At 35.7% G+C, this 20,501-nt stretch overlaps 1 protein-coding gene across 1 annotated transcript; it reads right to left on the bottom strand.

Moving 5' to 3' along the window:
- Positions 1 to 1,732: 1,732 nt before the first annotated feature.
- Positions 1,733 to 18,345, bottom strand: TYRP1 (tyrosinase related protein 1). The gene is made up of 8 exons (XM_060013460.1): positions 18,338 to 18,345; positions 17,438 to 17,904; positions 15,485 to 15,807; positions 12,562 to 12,766; positions 9,555 to 9,722; positions 7,162 to 7,341; positions 3,992 to 4,138; positions 1,733 to 3,141 (listed from the first exon to the last, which is right to left on the bottom strand). Exons 2-8 carry the CDS (start codon positions 17,820 to 17,822, stop codon positions 2,936 to 2,938), a joined length of 1,614 nt encoding a protein of 537 aa, XP_059869443.1. The 5' UTR covers positions 17,823 to 17,904; positions 18,338 to 18,345; the 3' UTR covers positions 1,733 to 2,935.
- Positions 18,346 to 20,501: the final 2,156 nt, after the last annotated feature.

Below are 20,501 nucleotides of genomic sequence, written 5' to 3'. Positions count from 1 at the left end.
GTCCAATCAGGCATTTTTACCTCTGTTTAGACTATAAAGCTCAGCTCAGTTTGTGGTATTGGCATGCAATGTATACTTATGCAACAGGAAAGAGTGGGTTTAAGTGGTATGCAGTGTGCTTTCCAGTGAGTACATAATAATTTCATTTACTGTGTTTTATAAGAGGGCTGGAGGACTGAGAACCAGTGAAAAATCTCCAAGATTGCAGAAGAGTATTATTTACAATGAATAATGTAGCATATTATAGGGGGAGGAATGGTTACCTGATCAAGATAAGTCTTAAGATCTTACAGAGCTGTAAAATAAATAGAAAGAAGTCCTTGAGTAAAAGAAAAATAAAGCAGCACATTTAGGGAGAAATTATCAAAGCTATATTTATAAGGTAATGGGTGTAGCTCTCTATTAGAGTTAGGATTTCTTAGAATTAATGCTCATGTTTCGGGACAGGCTCTCCTCCTCTCTCCCATGAACTATTTGATATTTACTAGTCTCTTCGTTTGTACTCTGGCCATTCCAAATCATTCTTTTTTTTTTTTTTTTTTTTTTTTTTTGCGGTACGCGGGCCTCTCACTGTTGTGGCCTCTCCCGTTGCGGAGCACAGGCTCCGGATGCGCAGGCTTAGCGGCCATGGCTCACAGGCCCAGCCACTCCGTGGCATGTGGGATCTTCCCGGACCGGGGCACGAACCCGTGTGCCCCGCATCGGCAGGCGGAGGCGGACTCTCAACCACTGCGCCACCAGGGAAGCCCCCAAATCATTCTTAATCATCATTATTTAAAAATATTACCTCCACCGTTATCTTTCTCAGACATACTTTGTGACTGTCCCCTGTTCTCTCATTCCAAATTTGGAATTCAAATAGAATGAATTCCAAATTTCTGAGGATTGCGCATAGGACACTGATTTTATTCCCAATTTATATTTCTTCTCCCCTCCATGAAAACTGTGCTCTAACCACGCTGACCTGCTTTATAGTTTTGAATGTTCCATGCTCTTTCAAACTTCTGTGACTTTGCTCATGCTGTCACTTCTGCATGGAATCTCATTCTCTACTCTTATATTTGGTAAATTCAATGGTATTCCTTAAGGCCCAAGTCAAATGTCACCTTAATTTTATGTTCCTGACTTTCCCCTCCCCAAATCCATAGTGTGTGCTTGATACATGTTTATGAAATGAGTACTTAGTAAATCTCCAAAAATATGAAGTAAGGAACTCAGTTTCATTGATGTTTATATAAAAATAAACCTTACATTATACAATAATTTATCTGAAAAGCTTTGAGTACATAAGATTTTAATAAATCAAAATGTATTCGAGAGAACCAACTGAGTAATCCTCTTTGAAAGTTAAAACAATATTGTTGTTATATACATTCTCTTTCACTAACACGTTTCGTCTGTTTATCTTGTGTACATAGCCTGAAGATTGCTTAATAGCAGGAAACCCAGTAACCAATCAGGTGTATATAACTTTAATCTTGTTTCTGTTTATTGAGTTGGGAATATGAGACTACCCATTTTCTATAGTGTATAATTATTACTGATATTATTTCTTTTTAACCAATTTTCATTAAAATGTTTGTTCATATAACCAGCCTATAAGAGTTCTTCATTGGGAATATTGTTTCTGTAATACAAGATCAAAAAGAGAAAAAATATTTTGTTAAAAGATAGGAAGAAATTAAAGAATGACGTTCTCGCAGAATTGTACAGAAAAGGGGGACTGATGAAATAATATTTTAATATTTTATTTTGAAAATATATAAAAGGTTGATAAATGACAAGAAAATGGTGTTTGAATTAAACACCATGAACTGATGCTATTTGTAGAGCACTCTGACACATATTCTCTACATTTATGCCTTCCTTGTGGACCTCTAAGAAACTAGAAGAGGAAGTGGGAGGTGAAATGCATGGATGGGTAGTTCTTTTTTCAGTGAATTGAGGTTGGAAAACACCGCTGCAAGCATAGGCACTATTGACAGTCTTTTAAACAAAGTAAAGCTTTTACCTCTCCAAAGTGTGACAAAGATTGTGATTTTGTTGTGGCCTTGAACCTTAAACTAAATAATATAGGCTGATGATCAAAGGGGAAGATCAGTTTGAAAAAGTTAATTGGGATCCCATTTATAATGTCATATAATTAATTTAAACTACAAATGTAGCTCCTTTATATCTGTTGGCCAGTGTCAATGAATGGAAATGTATTTACATCTTGACATTGTAGAAATGTCTACTCTTTTTTTTTTTTTTAATTTTTTATTGAAGTGTAGTTGATTTACAATGTTGTGTTAGTTTCTGGTGTACAGCAAAGTGGTTCAGTTATACATGTATATACATATTCTTTTCCATTATGGTTTATTATAGGATATTGAATATAGTTCCCTGTGCTATACAGTAGGACCTTGTTGTTTATCTATTTTATATATAGTAGTTTGTATCTGCTAATCACAACTCCTTCTGTATCCCTCCCCCACCCCCTTTCCCAGCTGGTAACTGAAAGTTTGTTTTCTATGTCTGTGAGTCTGTTTCTGCTTCGTAAATAAGTTCATTTGCATCCTACTCATGTATTTTAATCAGGGGTTTACGATCAATCATGATTTTTCTTTACGATATGAACAAAGTACAACAACTTATTTATATTGTCCTGTAGTTGACCTTCAAAACATGCCCCAAATCTTCATACTATCTACTTAAATACCATAGAATGGGTGCAACCTACCATTATAAATAGAACTGAAAAATAGAAAACATTGAAAATATTGTGACTTTCCCCAGTTCTGGACAATAGTATCTGGTGCTTTGAATTCCAGCATGTGCATGCACAAGGACGGAAGTAACAGAATGAAAGAAAATACAGTTACTAACTCAACCTGTTATTTTTCAACCATATGGTTTTATGATAGTAATGCATAAGAGAATATACCACTTGTAATTACACCACAGACTGATTAGGATTCTGGATTTTTTCATATTCTTCAACATAGTGTTGATACTGATCAGTAAGGAGAGACTGATTTGCTTCATCCATTTTTCTTCTGGCACGAATCAGACAAGAAGCACCCACAAAAATGACTGCAACCAGTAATAAAGCAGCAATTACCGCTATGGTAACAATCTCAGAAATACTAAAATTCCGACCTATGTGAAAAAGAAAACGAGAGCAAAAAATAAATAATAAAACAGTCGCCACCCAAAATTGGATACCCTAACAGAGGCACTGTTCCAGGCACTTTACAAAGTCCTCATATTTAATTTTTATTGGCTACATCGCCTGTTATAGCACCTGGCATCTTCAAAGCACTTTCCGATTTCTCATAGTGAGCCCTACCGGGATAGTTATTATATTCATTCTAAAGGAAATGATGGCTCCGAGTTTGAGTCACTTGCCCAAGGTCGTTTGGTTAGTATGCAGTAGAGTTGGTTTTGGAGCCCAGGTCTTTCAGGATCCAGATCCTGTGCTCTTCCACTGTACCCCACTGCCTTTGTTAAGAAAGGTATTTAAAATTAAATCAGAAAGTTTTGAATTTCAAAACCTCAGAAAAAACAGCTCAGAATATCTCCATCTCTTTTTTTTTTTTAGGCTAAATAAACAGAAGCAACATTATGTAGTAGAAAAATAAGGGCATATTACACAGGGCTAAGCTCAAGACTCATTCTCTATGCTCACTAGAAAGGTGATCCTTGACAATTACTCCCTCTAAGCCTCGTCTTCCTTATTTGTAAAATGAGGATTTTAATGCTTGCCTCAGAGGGTTGTAAGGATTAAATGAAATAGTGTGGTATGTAATCAGCTCAATACCAGGTCAGAGTGGGCTCTCAACAAATGTTAAATTCAGTCTCTTTATCCACAAATAAAAATTCAAATGAAAGCTTCTAAATCCAAGTGGAAAACTGTGGATTACTTTATCTCAGAAAAATGTGATTACTTTAAGGGTGACAAATTTGCTTTCGGAAATTTCCACAGTAAAAATACACTTTCAGTACTCACTTGACCATTGAACTTCATAAGTGTATCCCAGGTTGTCTGGAGCAGTAACAAACATTTCTATGTTGGTAATTGGAGGCCAAAATGGTACCATATTGTATTGTCTGTTATGTCCAATAGGGGCATTTTCCAATGGATATGTGGATATATCTAAAATATGTCAAAGACACCTTGTTAATAGACAAACTCAAGCTAATATTAATACATTATTATTATGTTCTGAAGGTGACCCAAAGTATTCAAGGGTAACTTTAAAAATTCTTTCATATTTTACACTGAGTAAAGACATAAAAATGTTTCACTACAGCAGAACAGGGAATTGCATAAAACAGAGCTCAGATGCTTTGAGTACAGCACTAACATGTCATCCAATACAAAAAGAGAGTTTAAAAATAAGGAAATTTTAGTCTTTTCTTATCTGTGATGATCATTAGTTGTTTTACTTTTATATTACAGAAACTAATTTGAATAAAATTCATTAAACTTACTTTTCAAAGCTAAAGAAAAGATTGGACTTGTAATTTGCTGTAGTATCATCTATGATTTAAATATGAGAGACACTGTAGCTAGTGAGGTTTGTCCTTGACTATGACTATTTCTGTTTAGTATTTTTCATTTTTCTGTTTAATTAGAGAAATAAATATTAACTTATTCCCTGGGTTTTACTCTGTTAACAAAAAGCACTTAACACTTTGAATCAAGGTCCTAGAATCCTATTTGCTTCCTGCCGCCTTTCATCTTTCTACTTAAATAAAAATCATAGGCATTTATATTATTAGTAAGTTTCTGTTATCACAGATAAAAGGAGTGATATACTCTTTGTGACAAAAGATCATTCCTTTTTGTTGTTGTTGTTGTTTATATTTATATTGGTACAATGAAATGCCAAATGGAATGTCACAAAACCAGAGTTGGAAGTGGGTTTGGGTAGGACATTAGTGGAAATACATTTAAAAGAGCTGGAATATGTGAGAAGGCTAGTGAAATATTAGGTTTTCTGTTCGCAAGAAGTATATTACCTGGACAGTCACTGTGATCCTGTGAAGCACAGGAGAGTATTTTAGCATCTACTCTGAAGAAAAATTGATCATAGAAATGGCAGGTAGTGTTTATATTTTTGTAACTTTAAATTTAAAATCTAGTGATTTTAAATGTACTATGAATTAATGCTAATTAAATATTTATCCACTGAAATCTATTGAGCTCCTGCTAATGCCAGGCACTTATCTAGGCGCATGGGGTATAGCATTAAACAAAAGACAAGGTTCCTGGCCTCAAGGCACTACTCCTGTTAATTATTTGTTAAAGTTAGATGTTAAAGCTAATAACTTAGATCATTTTTAAACTTCCCACTTCATCTTTACTGAATTGGCCTCAACCTAGTCCAGTTACAGCTGCATAAAAAAGTTGTGTCCATTAAAATAAGTGGAGGAAAAGAAGAAGAATAAAAATAACAATAGCAATTGGATTGCAATGTTGCTTCCCTGTGTCAGACCCTTCAATGGCTCCCCTTCTGTCTTAGAGTTAAACCCAATGTCTTTAAGGATCTGCCCCCTGTTTTCTCTCTGACCTTGTCATCTCCCTCCGTTTTCTCCCCACTCCCCACTCTGCTCCAGCCACAGTGGCTCCTTTGTTCCTTTGTCTTGGGAGCATTTTTCTCCATATACTTACGCAGTGCTGCCTATCCCCTTTCCTGATTTTACTTGTCTACAAAGACTTTCCCCCATATAACATACTCTATATTTATTTACATATGCTTATTGTCAGTTTATACATTGCTGTCTAGTTTCCAGCAGTGTATGTTTAACAAAAGTTTGTTATGTTCATTTCTAAACCTACTAATTCTAGTTATTTGTTATTGAAATAAAAGTAATATAACAAAACACACGTAAATCGATAATTATGATTGTAAAAAGAGGAGGATGTTGTTTTTATAATAAATAAATGGAATGCTTTGGAAAGATTTATTAAGAATAAGTGGCTGCAACGTTGCTATAGAATTAGGAATGAGCAACTATGATTTTTAAGGGTTAGGGGAGCATTATGAAAATTTAGAGTAATACTGTACTCAGATTGCATCACAAGGGTTGTTAATTTCTTGTTTCACTTTAAAGAAACAGACACTGTAAATTATAGACAATTCATTATGGTTGTATGTATGTATATAAATACACATGAAAAATCAGATGGAACTCCAATCAGTGAATTCATAGAAGATTGATAAGTGAATAAATATTTGTATTTAAGCTATTTATTTCTTAAATTGTTTTCAGATGAAACAAACTATTTTGACCAACTCATCAATTAATGGTCCAAATCAGGTTAGATTAGCGGTTTCTATTGTATTCTCTCTCTCTCTCTCTCTCTCTCTCACACACACACACACACACATACACACACACACACATACACACACAGCACAGAAGTAAGAGATGGCTGAATGAATAAATGAATCAGTAGATAGTTAATCTCCAATATTATGTTTATGTGCATGATGAAGTAAAGGCACATAAGACAAAACTTAGAACACTTTTAAAATGTGAAAATTTATAATGTTTTAACCAGTAAAAGCACATTCATTGTTTGAATAGTAATACAACCCTCTCAGCTGAGTGAAGAGAAAGTAGCCTTTAAATAATATTTTAAAAATGCATTACAATGAACTTAAAAGAGATTTTCTACAATGTGATATAAAAACTAACATTAACTTTTCAAGTTGAATAAAATTTCCATTTGTGAGAGGCCGTAAAGTAATAAGAATCAGAACTGTGGATTATGAGTGTATTTTTTCTGTCTTTTGGGGTATCAAAGAAGAGCTCTTTAAGGTTTTTGCATTCATATTAAAAAACAATGAGGATGTTCATTGGAAGATATGAGAAAGAAAAATTGGGGAAACATGGTAGTCATCTTTACATGGTAAAAAGGAGAAGGGATGACCTTTTTAGTCCTATTGAATGTTAATAAGTATCATCTTACAATTACTATTCTGAGAGACTTCTCATCTGCCTTTTCCAAGTGGTTTAGAATAGTTGGAAATGGCTAGATATTAGAGCTATTTTATCCTATTGTTAAGTGTAGTTTAAATGTGCCAGATGCTTAGCCTAAAGTGGTAACTATGCCATCTGAACAATCTCCTTTGCTGAGCCTGCAAAAAGCATATGAAAGAGTTTTACCAGCAGTATATCTCCTCAGCCATTCATCAAAGACTGCATCAGTGAAAGTATGTAGGAGGACAAAAATAGGATCATTGGGAGATAAATGAGTTTGCCCCCCGGTTCCATTCAGGAATAGATGAGCCAAATTGTGAAGGCTTCGCACAGTAGGGTCATACCTTCCTGTGGGATCACTGTAACCTAGATACAAAAACAAGGATGAGAATAGTAAAAACCATTACACATATCTAACTTTTCAAGTCCAAAGCAGTGATTATATTGGGAAACAATTTTTCCTAAGCTTGTCAGGCCAATTTTTACCTTAGTGTAATAGCACTGCTTCTCTGTACCTATGGTTGGTGACATGTGTTTGCTGTACCGAGAGCTGGGTTAGTTTGAAGCTAGTGGCATGGCATTCTAAATGTAGCCTCTAGGTTAAAAATAATGACCTGCAAAGACTACCAGTCAAAATATATAGAACACTCTATTTTGACAAGGGTAACATTGGTCTACATGGAAATAAAGATAGTGGAAAGCTCTAGCTTCTACAAAAACTGCTGATACAATTGGGAGAACACCACTCTGATTGTCCTGGAGCTTAAATTGCCAGATTTTACTTTAGTCTCCTACCTTATTCCTTTTGAATGACTGTCAGCATGTTTATTTTTAGAAAATTATTTTTGTGGAGAAGTTACAGTTTCTCAGAGCTTTCTTACCATCTCTGTGCTAGTTTTAAATATCTGAAAAGACTGCTGTCAAAACGTTTATAGAACTTTTGAGAATGATCTGTATTCTATATATATATCTTCTCCAAATACATTTCCATATTATATGGATTTCACATGTGGATCATATATATATTCCCATTTTATATATAATCCACATATTATATATCTATTATATATAATATATACATTTCCCATATTATATATAACATATCTATTTCCCATATATACTCACATATATATATATTGTTCATGAATACATATTAGAGAGAAGACAAGGATAGATCACAAACAAAAATAGATGGTCTCTGATGTGGGATGGAGTTACAAGTGTGTGTAGTTAGCTTGAAGGACCAGAGCGTGGATAGCAGGGAAGGGCTGTATATTATAAAGCAAAATTAGAATTTGAAATACATTAACTCAGTTATATAATTATAGTTATTCATTTACTCATTTTTATATGTTTATTCCATTATTTTTTGACTCATAAAACGTTTAAAGATTGTCTGTAATGTACACAGCAGGTGGTTAAGCACTAATCTTTTCATGCATTCTGTCAGGAAATCAGTACAATTTGTCTTTTGATTGAGCATCAGTAAGGCACAATCTGCAAATTCTTTATGAAATCACTACTTATAGTCTTAGTTTATAAATACCAGCTTAGTCAAAATACGGTTATTATTTATTGAGTCATCTCCAAGTCAGTGTATCATTGTAGTTATGAAAATTAACATAAAGATAGGAAAGAATGGCAGATAATTTTGATGATAAAGGGGGAGATAATTGAAAATAATTATCGGATCTATACATCAGGGATCTCAGATTATGGGAAAGAGAGATCTATTCCCTTTTATTGGTTGGGGGGAGGGCGGTCTAACATGTGCAATGCTGTATTTAAGGTAAAATTTGACAATAACAAGTTTATAATAAAGTTAAATGTGATTCTACTCTTTTAAAACTTTAAATATGTATCATGAATAATTTAGAGGTATCAAAATTTATTTTATAAAGTAAATTATTTTATAAAATAATTATAAATGAAATATAATTTATTTTAGAGGACTTAGAAAATTTGGATTTGAATCTGTGCTCTGTTACTAACTAGCTGGATATCTTTGGAAATTAATTTCACTTCTTTGGACCTCAGTTTCTCAGCTTTAAAATACTTTGAATTAAGCAAGGAAAACCAAATTAAATATCTCTAGATGCAAGTTCTAATTTTTATAGATCTTAATAAAAGTTGCAGGATGATACCTAAATAAAACAGGTGTCCAAACCAGGCTTTAGTAGATGGCAACTTATGTTCAGGATTTTTAATTATATTTTTTAAGAAAAAAATTAATAATCTCTCCAAGTCTTGAATATTATTTACCTATACTAGAATTTGATATAGTTATACACATATTGGCCAGCTACCTAACAGAAATTTGAGTTTAATACCTTTTAGGTATTTTAACAGAATCATTTCCAAGGGCTTCTCCTATGATAAAAAGTTTCAGGGTCTCACACTTTTCTTTAAGAAAGTTCTTTTTTTGAGCAGAGAATTGTGATTATATCATAATAGGTGGCCCTATTCACATAAACTTACAGGATCCATATGGCATTCAAAGGGTTTTTTCAAAGAGATTTGAATTTGAATAGTTTTCCGTGTAACAACTAGGTCAATTCAGAGCACCGATTTTTACTTGCCTTCCACTGTGTTTCGGAAACTGTTTGTAGAAGTGGAATAAAAAGGAGGTGTGTCAAATAAACCAACTTCCAAGCACTGAGTGACATCCTGTGGTTCAGGAAGACGTTGCACCATTGGTCTAGCCACATTTCCAGCTGGATTTCTCCTAATTGGCCTACCCTCAGTGCCTGGGGAAAAGATGGGAAACGGTGAACATGTATAGAACATTTAGAGATCTTAGCTTTGCTTTTCAAATTTGTATACATAGCACGAACACTGAAAAACAGGGTTTCCTTGGTAGAAGAGGAAATTTTTAAAGTGCATATTTAGTGGCATTAAAGTGAGGAAATAAGTTATCATGTCCAACTTCTGTGAATAGGGAAAATATGTGATACACAAAATCACCTGAGAAAAAAGATGATCACAATAACAGATAGAGGTCCTTGTATTTGTTAAATCAACATATGCTTTTTTCAAGAGAACACATTAAAATGAAAATTCCATGGAAAATTAAACCCTACCAACATAATCTCATAAATCAGAACTCTACACTGAAATCCATATTTCATACACATATGAAATTTTGTACTTGAATGCTCTTTCAAGCCTTCAGAGAAATAAAGTTAAAACAACCTTAAATCTCTTTGGGAAGCGGTCTGTATTGCAATCACCACATATTTTTCAGCAATTAACGTGGAAAATAATTGAAACATTTTAAGGTCAGTAAGATAAACAGGTAAACAAAGAGCTGCTGTACTAGGGATAATAGGTACCCCTAGAGATACAGAGATGCCTTTGGGGAGACAGGGAGGGAGAGAAGGAGAAATAGGGAAGGGAGGGAAGGTGGGGGTGGGAAGGGGGGAGAGCGTAAGTGAGAGGATCAATTCTTCCCAATTGGGTGGCTTCAGGAAGCCTTCATTAGGTAGAGAGATTTGCAAAGAGCCCTGAAGGACTGAGGAAAATTGCCAGAGGTGAAATAAGACAGATTTTTCAAGTCAAACGTTTTAAGCAGAGGTAATAATAAAAGAGATAAGCTTTCTTCTATGCATCATATAAGCCCCATCGGAGCACAAACTCTTTTCTTGATCACCAGTGTGTCCTCCAGTCTTGATCCAGCACTGGCATATAATTAAAGCTAAACAGTTGTTTGGTGTATGTTGGTTTATGAAAAGATCAGGTTGATTGTACAAGAGGGCCTGTTAGGTGAACAGTTTGCCTAGGGTATGTGGCAATGTAAGGGTGTAGTGGATGGCGGGAAGGATAGGAAGCTAGACAAGAACTGTTTTATTTATTAGGCCAGTGAAAGAAAAAAGGAAAATAACATTTTATTGAACACATATTAATGTGTCTGATATGGTATCACATACTTTAATAAGATATCTGATTTAATCCTCACGGTAATTCTTGCCTCTCTCTACTTTTCTTCTTGGATGAAATTATCCATTCCTGTGGTTTCACTGGTCATCTTTTACAAGACACCCATACCTGTACAGCTTTAGATCAAACCTTCCTTAGACATTGCATGCTTATGTCCTCATATGCTTTCTGGACAGTATCTTTGCAGTATTCCATAAATGCACCAAATTCGGTATACTGAAAGAGTTAATTATTGACATCTAACATTCTTCCAGCCACTAAAATATCACCTTTAATTCATCACATGAAAAACATGCTCTTTCTTCACTATACTTCTTAAATTTGCTTTCTACTTCAGACACTCTGAACTTTTCATTCATTCCTGCATGGAAATCCCACAGGACTCCAATCCATAGGATGTTAATAGGTGCAATGGCAGAAGTTGTCCATGTGCAAACAAATTAAAAAAAAAATCACAGTCAGAGAGAGGTGAATGTTTTGGTATCTAAAGACATACTGCTCCTCAATTTTATCTCATTCAGCATGCCAAACAAAGTTTTATTTTAATTTTTAAACTTCTACAGAATAAAATTTTATATACATTTACTTCTCTTATTCCTATATATGGCTAAATAATTTTCTAATGGTGAAAAATCTACTTAATTTCTTTGCTCTATTTAAAATATCCTCTATTTAAGTTACAAAGTAATTTAATATTTAGTGCCTAAAGGAATATGTGCAGAATAAATGTTATTAGTATAATAATAAAATAAAAAATAAATTCCAATAATTCTAGTTTTTATATGGAAGAACAAAAGTTCAAAATAGCCAGACATGCCTGAATAAGAAAAATAAGATGGGATAAAAAGACTCTGATAATTAAGACCTTCTGTTAGCAGCAAGAGAGACGGTAAAAAATAGGATCTAAGGAAGAGAACAGAAAGCTTCACAGAAGCTGATCCACATAGGACAGAAACGTGACGTGTGGCAGAGATGGCATTCAGACCACTGGAGAAAGGATGCTAGGAAAACTGGTTAATCATTCTCTTTTTGTATTCACTTTGGGAGAGCTGGAAAGAGCTAGTTGGCAGACATCTTCTGTACAGTATCTTTCTTTTATTAAAGGCATCCTCCATGTCACCTTTCGGTTTTTTAACCTTCTGACCAGATTAACATAATAGTAAAAATAATATATTATAATAACATAAAATAATAGTAATAATCATTATACAATAATAATAGTAATTATTATTATATGTATTTTTTACTCCCAGGGCACTTCCAACTCTTTCTGCATATTTCACATTTCCTAGGGAAACATTTTCTGTGAAATTCCAACACAAGACACATGACTACTAAGCAGTGCTGAGCTTACTAAGAGGATTAATTAATACAAAATAGACATTTCCAAAATAAGAAAGTGAGCAATGCACTGACCAAGTTGTTCAAGGAAAGCAATGGAAAAATGTATAGGCACTTTATTTTTCCCCTGGAGCACCCCAGATTGCCTTGACTGTCCTAGGTACTTAGTGAATATTTGTACATCAACTCTCCATAATAAACGTGGATTTTAGTCTGAAGTCCTTAGTAGAATGAAGAGCCTTCAGGCAGCACATTTAATCACTTTACATAACAGGCAATTCTGAATCCTAGTTGTCATTTGGAACTTACTGTTACAAAGGGTTCCCAGGGTATCATAATCTTCCAAGGATTCGCAGACCACTCGCCATTGAGAAAAGACGGAGTTCGGGCTTATAAGAGTGGAATCAAAGTTGCTTCTTGATCCCATCAAGTCATCGGTGCAAATGTCACAGGTGTTCTTCCCAGTGGCAAAATTCCAGTAAGGAAGGGAGAAAGAAGTATCCTGCAACATTTCCTAGATCACAGAAACTCTGTTAGCATTCTCTGCTTTTGTTTAAAATTCTCCCTTTGCTTGGTTTACTCCCCGGCATTCTGTTTCTATTAGTTCTCTTCAGCCACTTAGGAACCAGTTAGTGTGTCAGTGGTGTCTGAAGGGCTAGAGGACTTAAATACCTTATTTAACAAAGCCTCAAATTTACTACAAGAAGTCACTTGGGCACTAGAGGGAATGAAACTCAACTTGTTATACAGAAGTTTCTGCAAATGCTTTGGGGAGGTGTCTCCCTTTTCTTTTTTAGGCAAGTAGTTACATTTCTGTTGGTTTTACTAAAAATTATCAATAATCACTTCTACACTTTGACATTTCCACTTCCTTCCATTTTCTTATCTTTAGTTCAAGCATGACTAACTCCTGGTCTGGCGCCAGACTCAGCCTTGAGATATATTATGTGAAGCAGTGCCTTTTATTTTGTTTCTGTTTTGTAATTTAACCAGAACGACTTCAGGCGTTTAGATTCTGGTTTGGCCACAGACTACAGAGGCTCTTTCACACTTGCCTTATCTGCCGGGGCACTGAAGGTGTTTTACTTAGAGACCCCTGCTTCAGAATCTAAACTATGAAGACTCAGGCTTCTGCTAGAAACTAATACAGACAGGAAATGCTAAACTTAAGCAGACTATTTCTCTGTGCACACTGTTATTTAGACCAGAGACCTAGTTTCCATTTAAAGCTGATCTCAACAATTTTAAAAATGCTGGACTCAAGATCACATGCTTATTTTACTGGGTTCCTTTAAACATGTATTTATTGTACTTGTTATTTCTCATTCCTTTAAGCCTTTAGTGAGCTCTATTTAGAGTGTGGGATATAAATGTAGGGATTGCCATTGTTTTATCTCACAAGTATTTAGTACATATGTACTTTTTTACTTTTAAACCCTTTCTAGGAAGCATTTCCTTGTCCTCGGGGTATCTTAGAGGGTCAGAACTTTCCAAGGTATTCCCCAGTTATTGATCTCCAGAGCTTTAGAGTCCTTATTTAGAAGCCATTGTTCTGGTTCACAAAAATTAGTGACAGCTTCTAAGGGATCATTAAGAGTCAGTTTGTGGTTCAGCAACTGGCATCTGGGAGCTGGAGCAGATTCATGTGGCATTTCAACTGTGCGTTACATTTAGATTGTGATTTGTTGGATCCCTTGTGCTGTTGGGTTTTAAAAACGTAAGTCATAGAGGTTGAAGCTTACGCAGGCAAAATTGAAGCTTTTAGATACTTTCCACCTGCCCTTTCATTTTGGTGTACCTGTGGGAAAATGACTTGAAGGCAAGAAGAGCTCGAGTCGATTACAAATGACAGATTTATCTACTCATAATCTGAAAAATGCCTTGAAATCAGAGCTATAAACTATGAAGTTCAGAGTATCAGATGAATTCATTTAATCACTCTCAAATTGCATATGGATGGACTACTTACATGTGAATATTTTGTTCTGTATTTTAGTGCATTAAATCTCTCCCTTCTAACCATTTATTTTCTTGGATAATGCTGGGCGCAAGCATACTGCGAATCAATATGGGAATCTGCCCTCGGATATTTTTAGATTAATTTTTAGATTTTAATTTGTGGGGAGGGATTCATTGCTGTTATTTCATCTAGAAAACAGGTTCAGTTTGTGGATTTCCTAATTGAGATCTAAGAATTTTAAAGGGGTTAGGGGTTAGGTTGGGGTTAGCAGATGTAAGCTGTTATATACAGAATTGATAAACAACAGGGTGCTACTGTATAGCACAGAGAACTATATTGCATATCCTATGAATACCATCATGGAACAGAATATAAAAAAAGAATGTATAGATATGTATAACTGAATCACTTTGCTGTACAGCAGAAATTAACACAACATTGTAAATCAACTGTACGTCAATAACAAAATTTCTTTTTAAAAACTTCATTTAAAAATAATACTTTTCTTAAAATATAGAGCAATTAGTAAAATAAACAATATGAAAGTATTTATGTTAACAGATACTTTAATGTGGCTTTAGCTTATCTGATTAAAAATAAGCAGGAAATAACTTTGTTTTGAGCTTCACTGTATGCCAAAAAAGTCAATGCCTTTTAAATTAAAATGATGTCTGACCTATGGGATGTTGTTAGTAGGTGTCTTCTATAAGCCTCAAAGTGGTAGGGGGCATGGAAAAAATGGAGTTCAGTTAAAATATGACAATATAAATGAAAAGTAATTTTTTTCATAATTTAAACCCTGTATCATATCAGAACGAATCATCAACTTATAAAGTGAGCCATACATTTGGGACTTGGAAGACTGAGAAGTTATACACACCTGCCTCATCCAAACCAGGAGGAGGTATTGGTTTACATTTGAAAAGGGAGACATATCAAGTGAGAGTCCTTCATTGCAAACTATATGAGGGTTATTTTTTCAATGACAGAGCTGTAGAATATGTCCAGTGCTTTAATTCACACCTACAAATATCTCAATTGGCTTCCTCATCACTGATATGACTTTCTTTTCACTTCACAAAGGGTAAAGATTAATTAATAAGGAAGTAATTAGCATAGGGAGAAACTTAACAGAATGCCGAAGGCAGAGTAATAATGTGCAATCGCTTTGTCATTGCCTGTTTTGATCATTCAGAACACAGTGGATCAACAACTTAAAAACAAGTCACCTCCTCTGTAAAGGATATGAACATGGCCATGCCTCGTGCATACCTGCATGTCTCTCTCCAGCTGCAGCAGGTGGTACCTATGCCATGTGAGAAACGCTGGTCCCTCATGAGAGAAATCCACTTCACCAAAGCTTTCCTGTCCTGCCCCCAGAAAAGTCTTTTTGACTGAGTAGTAGTGCGTCCAAACAAAGTAGTTATAAATGGAAATGTTCTCAAATTGTGGGGTGTTGCCATCTGGCCCCAATATTTCTTCTGATCTCCTGGTGGCAATGACAAACTGAGGGTGAATTGTACGCTTTGCCATATCCAGGGCCCGGACAAAGCGGTTCTTTTCTTCTGTACTTAAGTCCAGTAGGTTTCTCCTGACTTTAAGGGTACAAAATTCAAACGTGAAAACATCTGCAGTGTGGGCATGGGTAGACAATGCACACAATCATCTTGTGACACCACGTCCCATTTACCCGTGAATGATAATTTACATGTGTGCTCACATCATTTTATACTTTTAAAAATACCCCTTGCTAAAATCCCTTCTTCAGGCCTGCTTTTTGTCTCTCTCTTCCCCTCCCTCTCTTTCTCTCTCCAACTTACTCTAGGATTCCTATGAGCTTTCCTTAATCTTACCATGGACTTTATGATTCTCTGATCCTGTTATATTGATTTCTGCTCACTATTGGCATATTTCTTGGAATTTTCTACCTTTTTAATATCATAAATTTTGCAAAAACACGGTATGTGGTATAGTATAGTGGTTAAGACCAGGGCCTCATTCTATGACTGCACACATTTCTCTAAGCATCAGTTTTTCATCTGTAAAGTGTGTGTAAAAATATCCGCTTTATAAAGCTGTAAAGACTAAGAGGACACACATAAAAAGCACTTAGACCAGAGCCTGGCTCAGAATAAAGACTCACCCACAGACATAGAGAACAAACTTATGGCTACCAAAGGGAAAGGGGGGGAGGGATAAATTAGGAGTTTGGGATTAACATGTACATACAACTGTATATAAAATAAATAACAAACAAAGATGTACTCTGTAGCACAGGGAACCATACTCAATATTTTGTGATAACCCATAAGGGAAAAAAATCTGAAAAAATAGATACATATGTATAACTGAATCACTTTGCTGTAGCCACAACATTGTAAATCAGCTATACTTCAATTAAAAAAAAAAAGGGGCTTCCCTGGTGGCGCAGTGTTTGAGAGTCCGCCTGCCGATGCAGGGGACACGGGCTCGTGCCCCGGTCCGGGAGGATTCCACATGCCGCGGAGCGGCTGGGCCCGTGAGCCATGGCCGCTGAGCCTGCGCGTCCGGAGCCTGTGCTCCGCAACGGGAGAGGCCACAACAGTGAGAGGCCTGCGTACCGCAAAAAAAAAAAAAAAAAAAAAAAAAAAAGAAGGCTCAGTAAACGTCCCCTGAAACTCTTGGTCCCATGTTTGGCACAAGGAAAACAATGCAGTATTGCCAACTGTTACTATTTAAAGCTTTCTCATTTATTGTCATTTAGGCTGCAGGCCAGGCTCATCTTGTAAAATGGCTGAACTTGATCATCAGAGCAGGAACCATCCTTGTGGTCAGCAAGGGTAGTGGAAGAAGCTCATCGATTAGAGCTGGACACATCTCAGTGTGAATTCCACGTTTACCACATACCAGCTACATGGACTTGACCTTTCAGAACCTCACAATTAACATAACTATCTTGCAAAGTTACTGAAAGGTCCAGTCATAAACACCTAGCACAGTTCCTAGTATAAAGGAGTTGCTCAACAAATCTTTTGAAAGGAAATGTTATTAGAAGACTTGAGGTTCACCTTCAACTCCTTAAATCAAATACATTTCTCAGCCTCTCTAAGCCTCAGTTTCCTCAGCTGTGAAAAGTAAGTCTTGAGCTTTATGATTTCTAGGAGTTCTGAAAGTTCAACTGGTTCAGGATTCTGTAAGTGTGTTGAGTTCCACGCAGAACTGTGCATCCATTCACACCCCACTTACCTATGAGAACCCTCTGGTCACAGGCAGCTCCTCTCCATCCAGGACGGCAGGTTCCACAGTTGTATCCTGAGAAATTGCCAATGCAGTGGCATGTCCTGTTGAAGAAGCGCGTGGGCCAGCCCTCTCGGTCATCTCTGCCATCATGTGGGTACTGGGGGCCGTGGGGTCGGGAGTCAGCTGTCACCACTTCACACCTGCCCCTTCCCGATGAGGAACCACAGCGGTCAGTCCCAGGCCCAGACAGTGGGAACAGGTCTGGGCAACACACGCCATTTCTCAAAGCCTCGATGGTGACACACTGTCTTGGGAATTGAGCCCAGGCCTGCTGGAAAAAAAGCAGGGCCAAGAAGGTATAGCCCAGAGAGAGGAGTTTGGGAGCTTTCATTTCTGCTTGAAGCAAGAATGCAGTACAGGCTCTGGTTTTCAGCCCTTTGTGTAGAGCCCGAGGCACATAGATAAAAATCAAGCTGAAAAGGAAAAAGCAAGATGAAATTATGCAAGTTGTTTTGTACTGTTATAAATGGCATGAGACCCTTCCCAACCCACCTTCAAAATGCTTTTCATATCTGTAAAATGACATTTCAAAAACTAATCAAAATAGTAATTTACCTTTAAAAATTTGACATGTATAATACCTACATAATTAAATCCCCTGTCCTCGTCATTTAATTTTCTTCATTTTAAATTTCTATTTATATAAAAAAATACTTATCCTGGATGTCATTTATCAAAAGCACTCATTATCGGGTCACTGTCGTTAATTACATTTATCCATGGAGCTGAAGGAAGAAATGGGGGGCAGATTTCTAGCAAGTTAATATCCAGGATTTAAAGTCCCCTTTATCCTAATGGAGTTTTGGCGGGAATCCACCCACTCCCCATAGAGTTTCTCTCCAGTACCTTGAACTCCTGAGGGGATCCTCTGCTGCGCTTTTCTTAGAACTGAGTGTTTTATATTTGCTTGTGCCCTGATGTCAGAGCTGTTAATTGCTTGTGGGTTTCTGCCTGGTAACTCATCCCAAATCTGTTCGCCCAAACTGGGAGGGGCTGGTCCTCTTTTCCACCCTTTACTAATCTCTTTTCACTTCAGTGAATTTTTCTGCCCTTTAAGTATTTGGTTAGCACATGATTGCCTTCCCACTGATTTCCTTGTGATGTTTAAAGTTTTAAGAAAAGGTCAGAGCCACGAATTTGGAATACAACAAGTCAGAGAAACTGGAGAGCTTTTGTTTTCATTGCAGAGAATTTTATTTTTTCCTTTGAAAATATATCTTTAGAGGATAAATGAGATTACTTACCTTTTCTTAGTGATAAAGGGCTGGGCTAGTGCCTGCACCTGATGGTAGCTTTTGATTGTGTTCCGTCTTGAAAACAGATGCTGCCATTCTTAAAATTTCCAGAGAGAATAATTGTAGTAGAAAAGGCATCAGATATAATTACACCAACTCATATGACATTGGCTATCAAGGTGCCTGCTGGTATTGACAGTTGGGTACTCCAACTCCCTTACCTTCATTGGGGTGGTGTTCGTCTCTGTGGCAAAGGATCTCAGGGTCACTGCTATGTCTACTGTTTAGAAAATGACCACTAAATAGTTTATTCTTTCCTACCTTCTCTGCAAGCAGTCTTAAGTTAATGGCACTAAGGGTAATAGATTCCTGAATTTCAAAAGGAGTTTTCCTCTGGAGTTGAGACCCATACATATGAAATCAATTTTCCAAGTTAATCTTTAGTTTGGAGTACATAATTGCTGTGCAAAAGTGATCAGAATTTGCGATCAGGGTTAGCTGTCCTATTTGACTCTCAGCCATAAAATTGTCCAGAAACCTATATAAAGGCCTTGGGTATATGGTTACCAACAAAAAGCCAACCAAGGCTATGTCTACAAATTAAGATAAAAAGAATAAGAAGCATTTCCTATACACGGCCCCGTGTCCAGGCCATCAACATGATTTATTACAACCATATCAAGCCATGGTTACTAAGATTTGTGTCTATAAATCTAGTGTTATTCTTTTTAAATTTAGTTTTATATTTTGGTCTGTTGTGTATAAAACAATCTACTAATGTGAATACATGTTAGGATATTTCCTAAAATGTTTTAAGAAACATAGCAATCCTGGTTATGATCTGTCGCATGCATAGAGGCCAAAAGTCCCTTTTTCTTTTTTGCCTTGGATCTCGGGTACTAGAATCACAGAAATGCTATCTCTCATCATTACTATTTAAGTAGGCTTCAGTGACCAAACTTTTTCCCCCACTAATACTATGTATTCAAGTTGTTGTACGTAACAGTATTCTATTTTATTTTTTTAATGTCAGTTTGATATATCATCGTAAGAATATACTCTATCCATTCTCCTGTTAGTGAACATTTGGGTTATTTTCCAGGATTTTTAATTTAATTTTTTGTCTTATGAACAATACTGCTGTAAAGAGGATTGTAAATGTTTCTTTTTAAACATATATAAGAATTTCTTGTGGTAAATACCTAGGAAATGGATTGCTAGTCATAGGATTTGTGAATATTTATAAGTTAGTTTTAAATTGTTTTCCAAAGTGGTTGTATCAATTTATATTCCCACCAGTAGTGCTTAAGATTTCTTACTGGTTCACAAACTTGGTAACACTTGGTAATAATAGACTTAATTAACATTATAGAGATAGATATTTCATTCATGTTAATAACTAATATGTTTTAGTACTGTTCTTGTGCTTTTATCCCATCTGTTTCTTTTATTGTACGTTTTTTCATGCATATTGCCAATTTTTTTAATTAGGTTTTTTGTCTTTTTGCTACATAGGACTTCTTTATGTATTCTGTCTTCTAATCTTCTGTTAGATAAATATATTGAAAATCTCTTATTCTAATTTATGGCTTAAGTTTTACATTCTTGACACAGTTTTCTGAGGATTAGTAGTTCTTAATTTTAATGTCATGGTATCAATCTTTTATTTTATTGTTAGTAGCTTCCATGTCTTGTTTAAGAAATCCTTACCATTCCACAAGTAATGAGCTATTTTTTCATGTTGTCTCCAACATAAAAAGCTTTAAATATTGCCT

Source organism: Delphinus delphis, chromosome 6 (assembly GCF_949987515.2).
Source record: "Delphinus delphis chromosome 6, mDelDel1.2, whole genome shotgun sequence".
Lineage (NCBI taxonomy): Eukaryota > Metazoa > Chordata > Mammalia > Artiodactyla > Delphinidae > Delphinus > Delphinus delphis.
This window is presented reverse-complemented; position numbering and strand designations above follow the sequence as displayed.

Excerpts from the sequence above, each read along its gene's own strand:
- TYRP1 (XM_060013460.1), bottom strand. The coding sequence starts at position 17,822 with ATGAAAGCTCCCAAACTCCTCTCTCTGGGCTATACCTTCTTGGCCCTG. Across the intron at positions 12,767-15,484 it reads AGCTGGAGAGAGACATGCAG|GAAATGTTGCAGGATACTTC; the intron begins GTATGCACGAGG and ends TCTGTGATCTAG. Across the intron at positions 3,142-3,991 it reads TTATGAAGTTCAATGGTCAA|GTCGGAATTTTAGTATTTCT; the intron begins GTGAGTACTGAA and ends TTTTTCACATAG.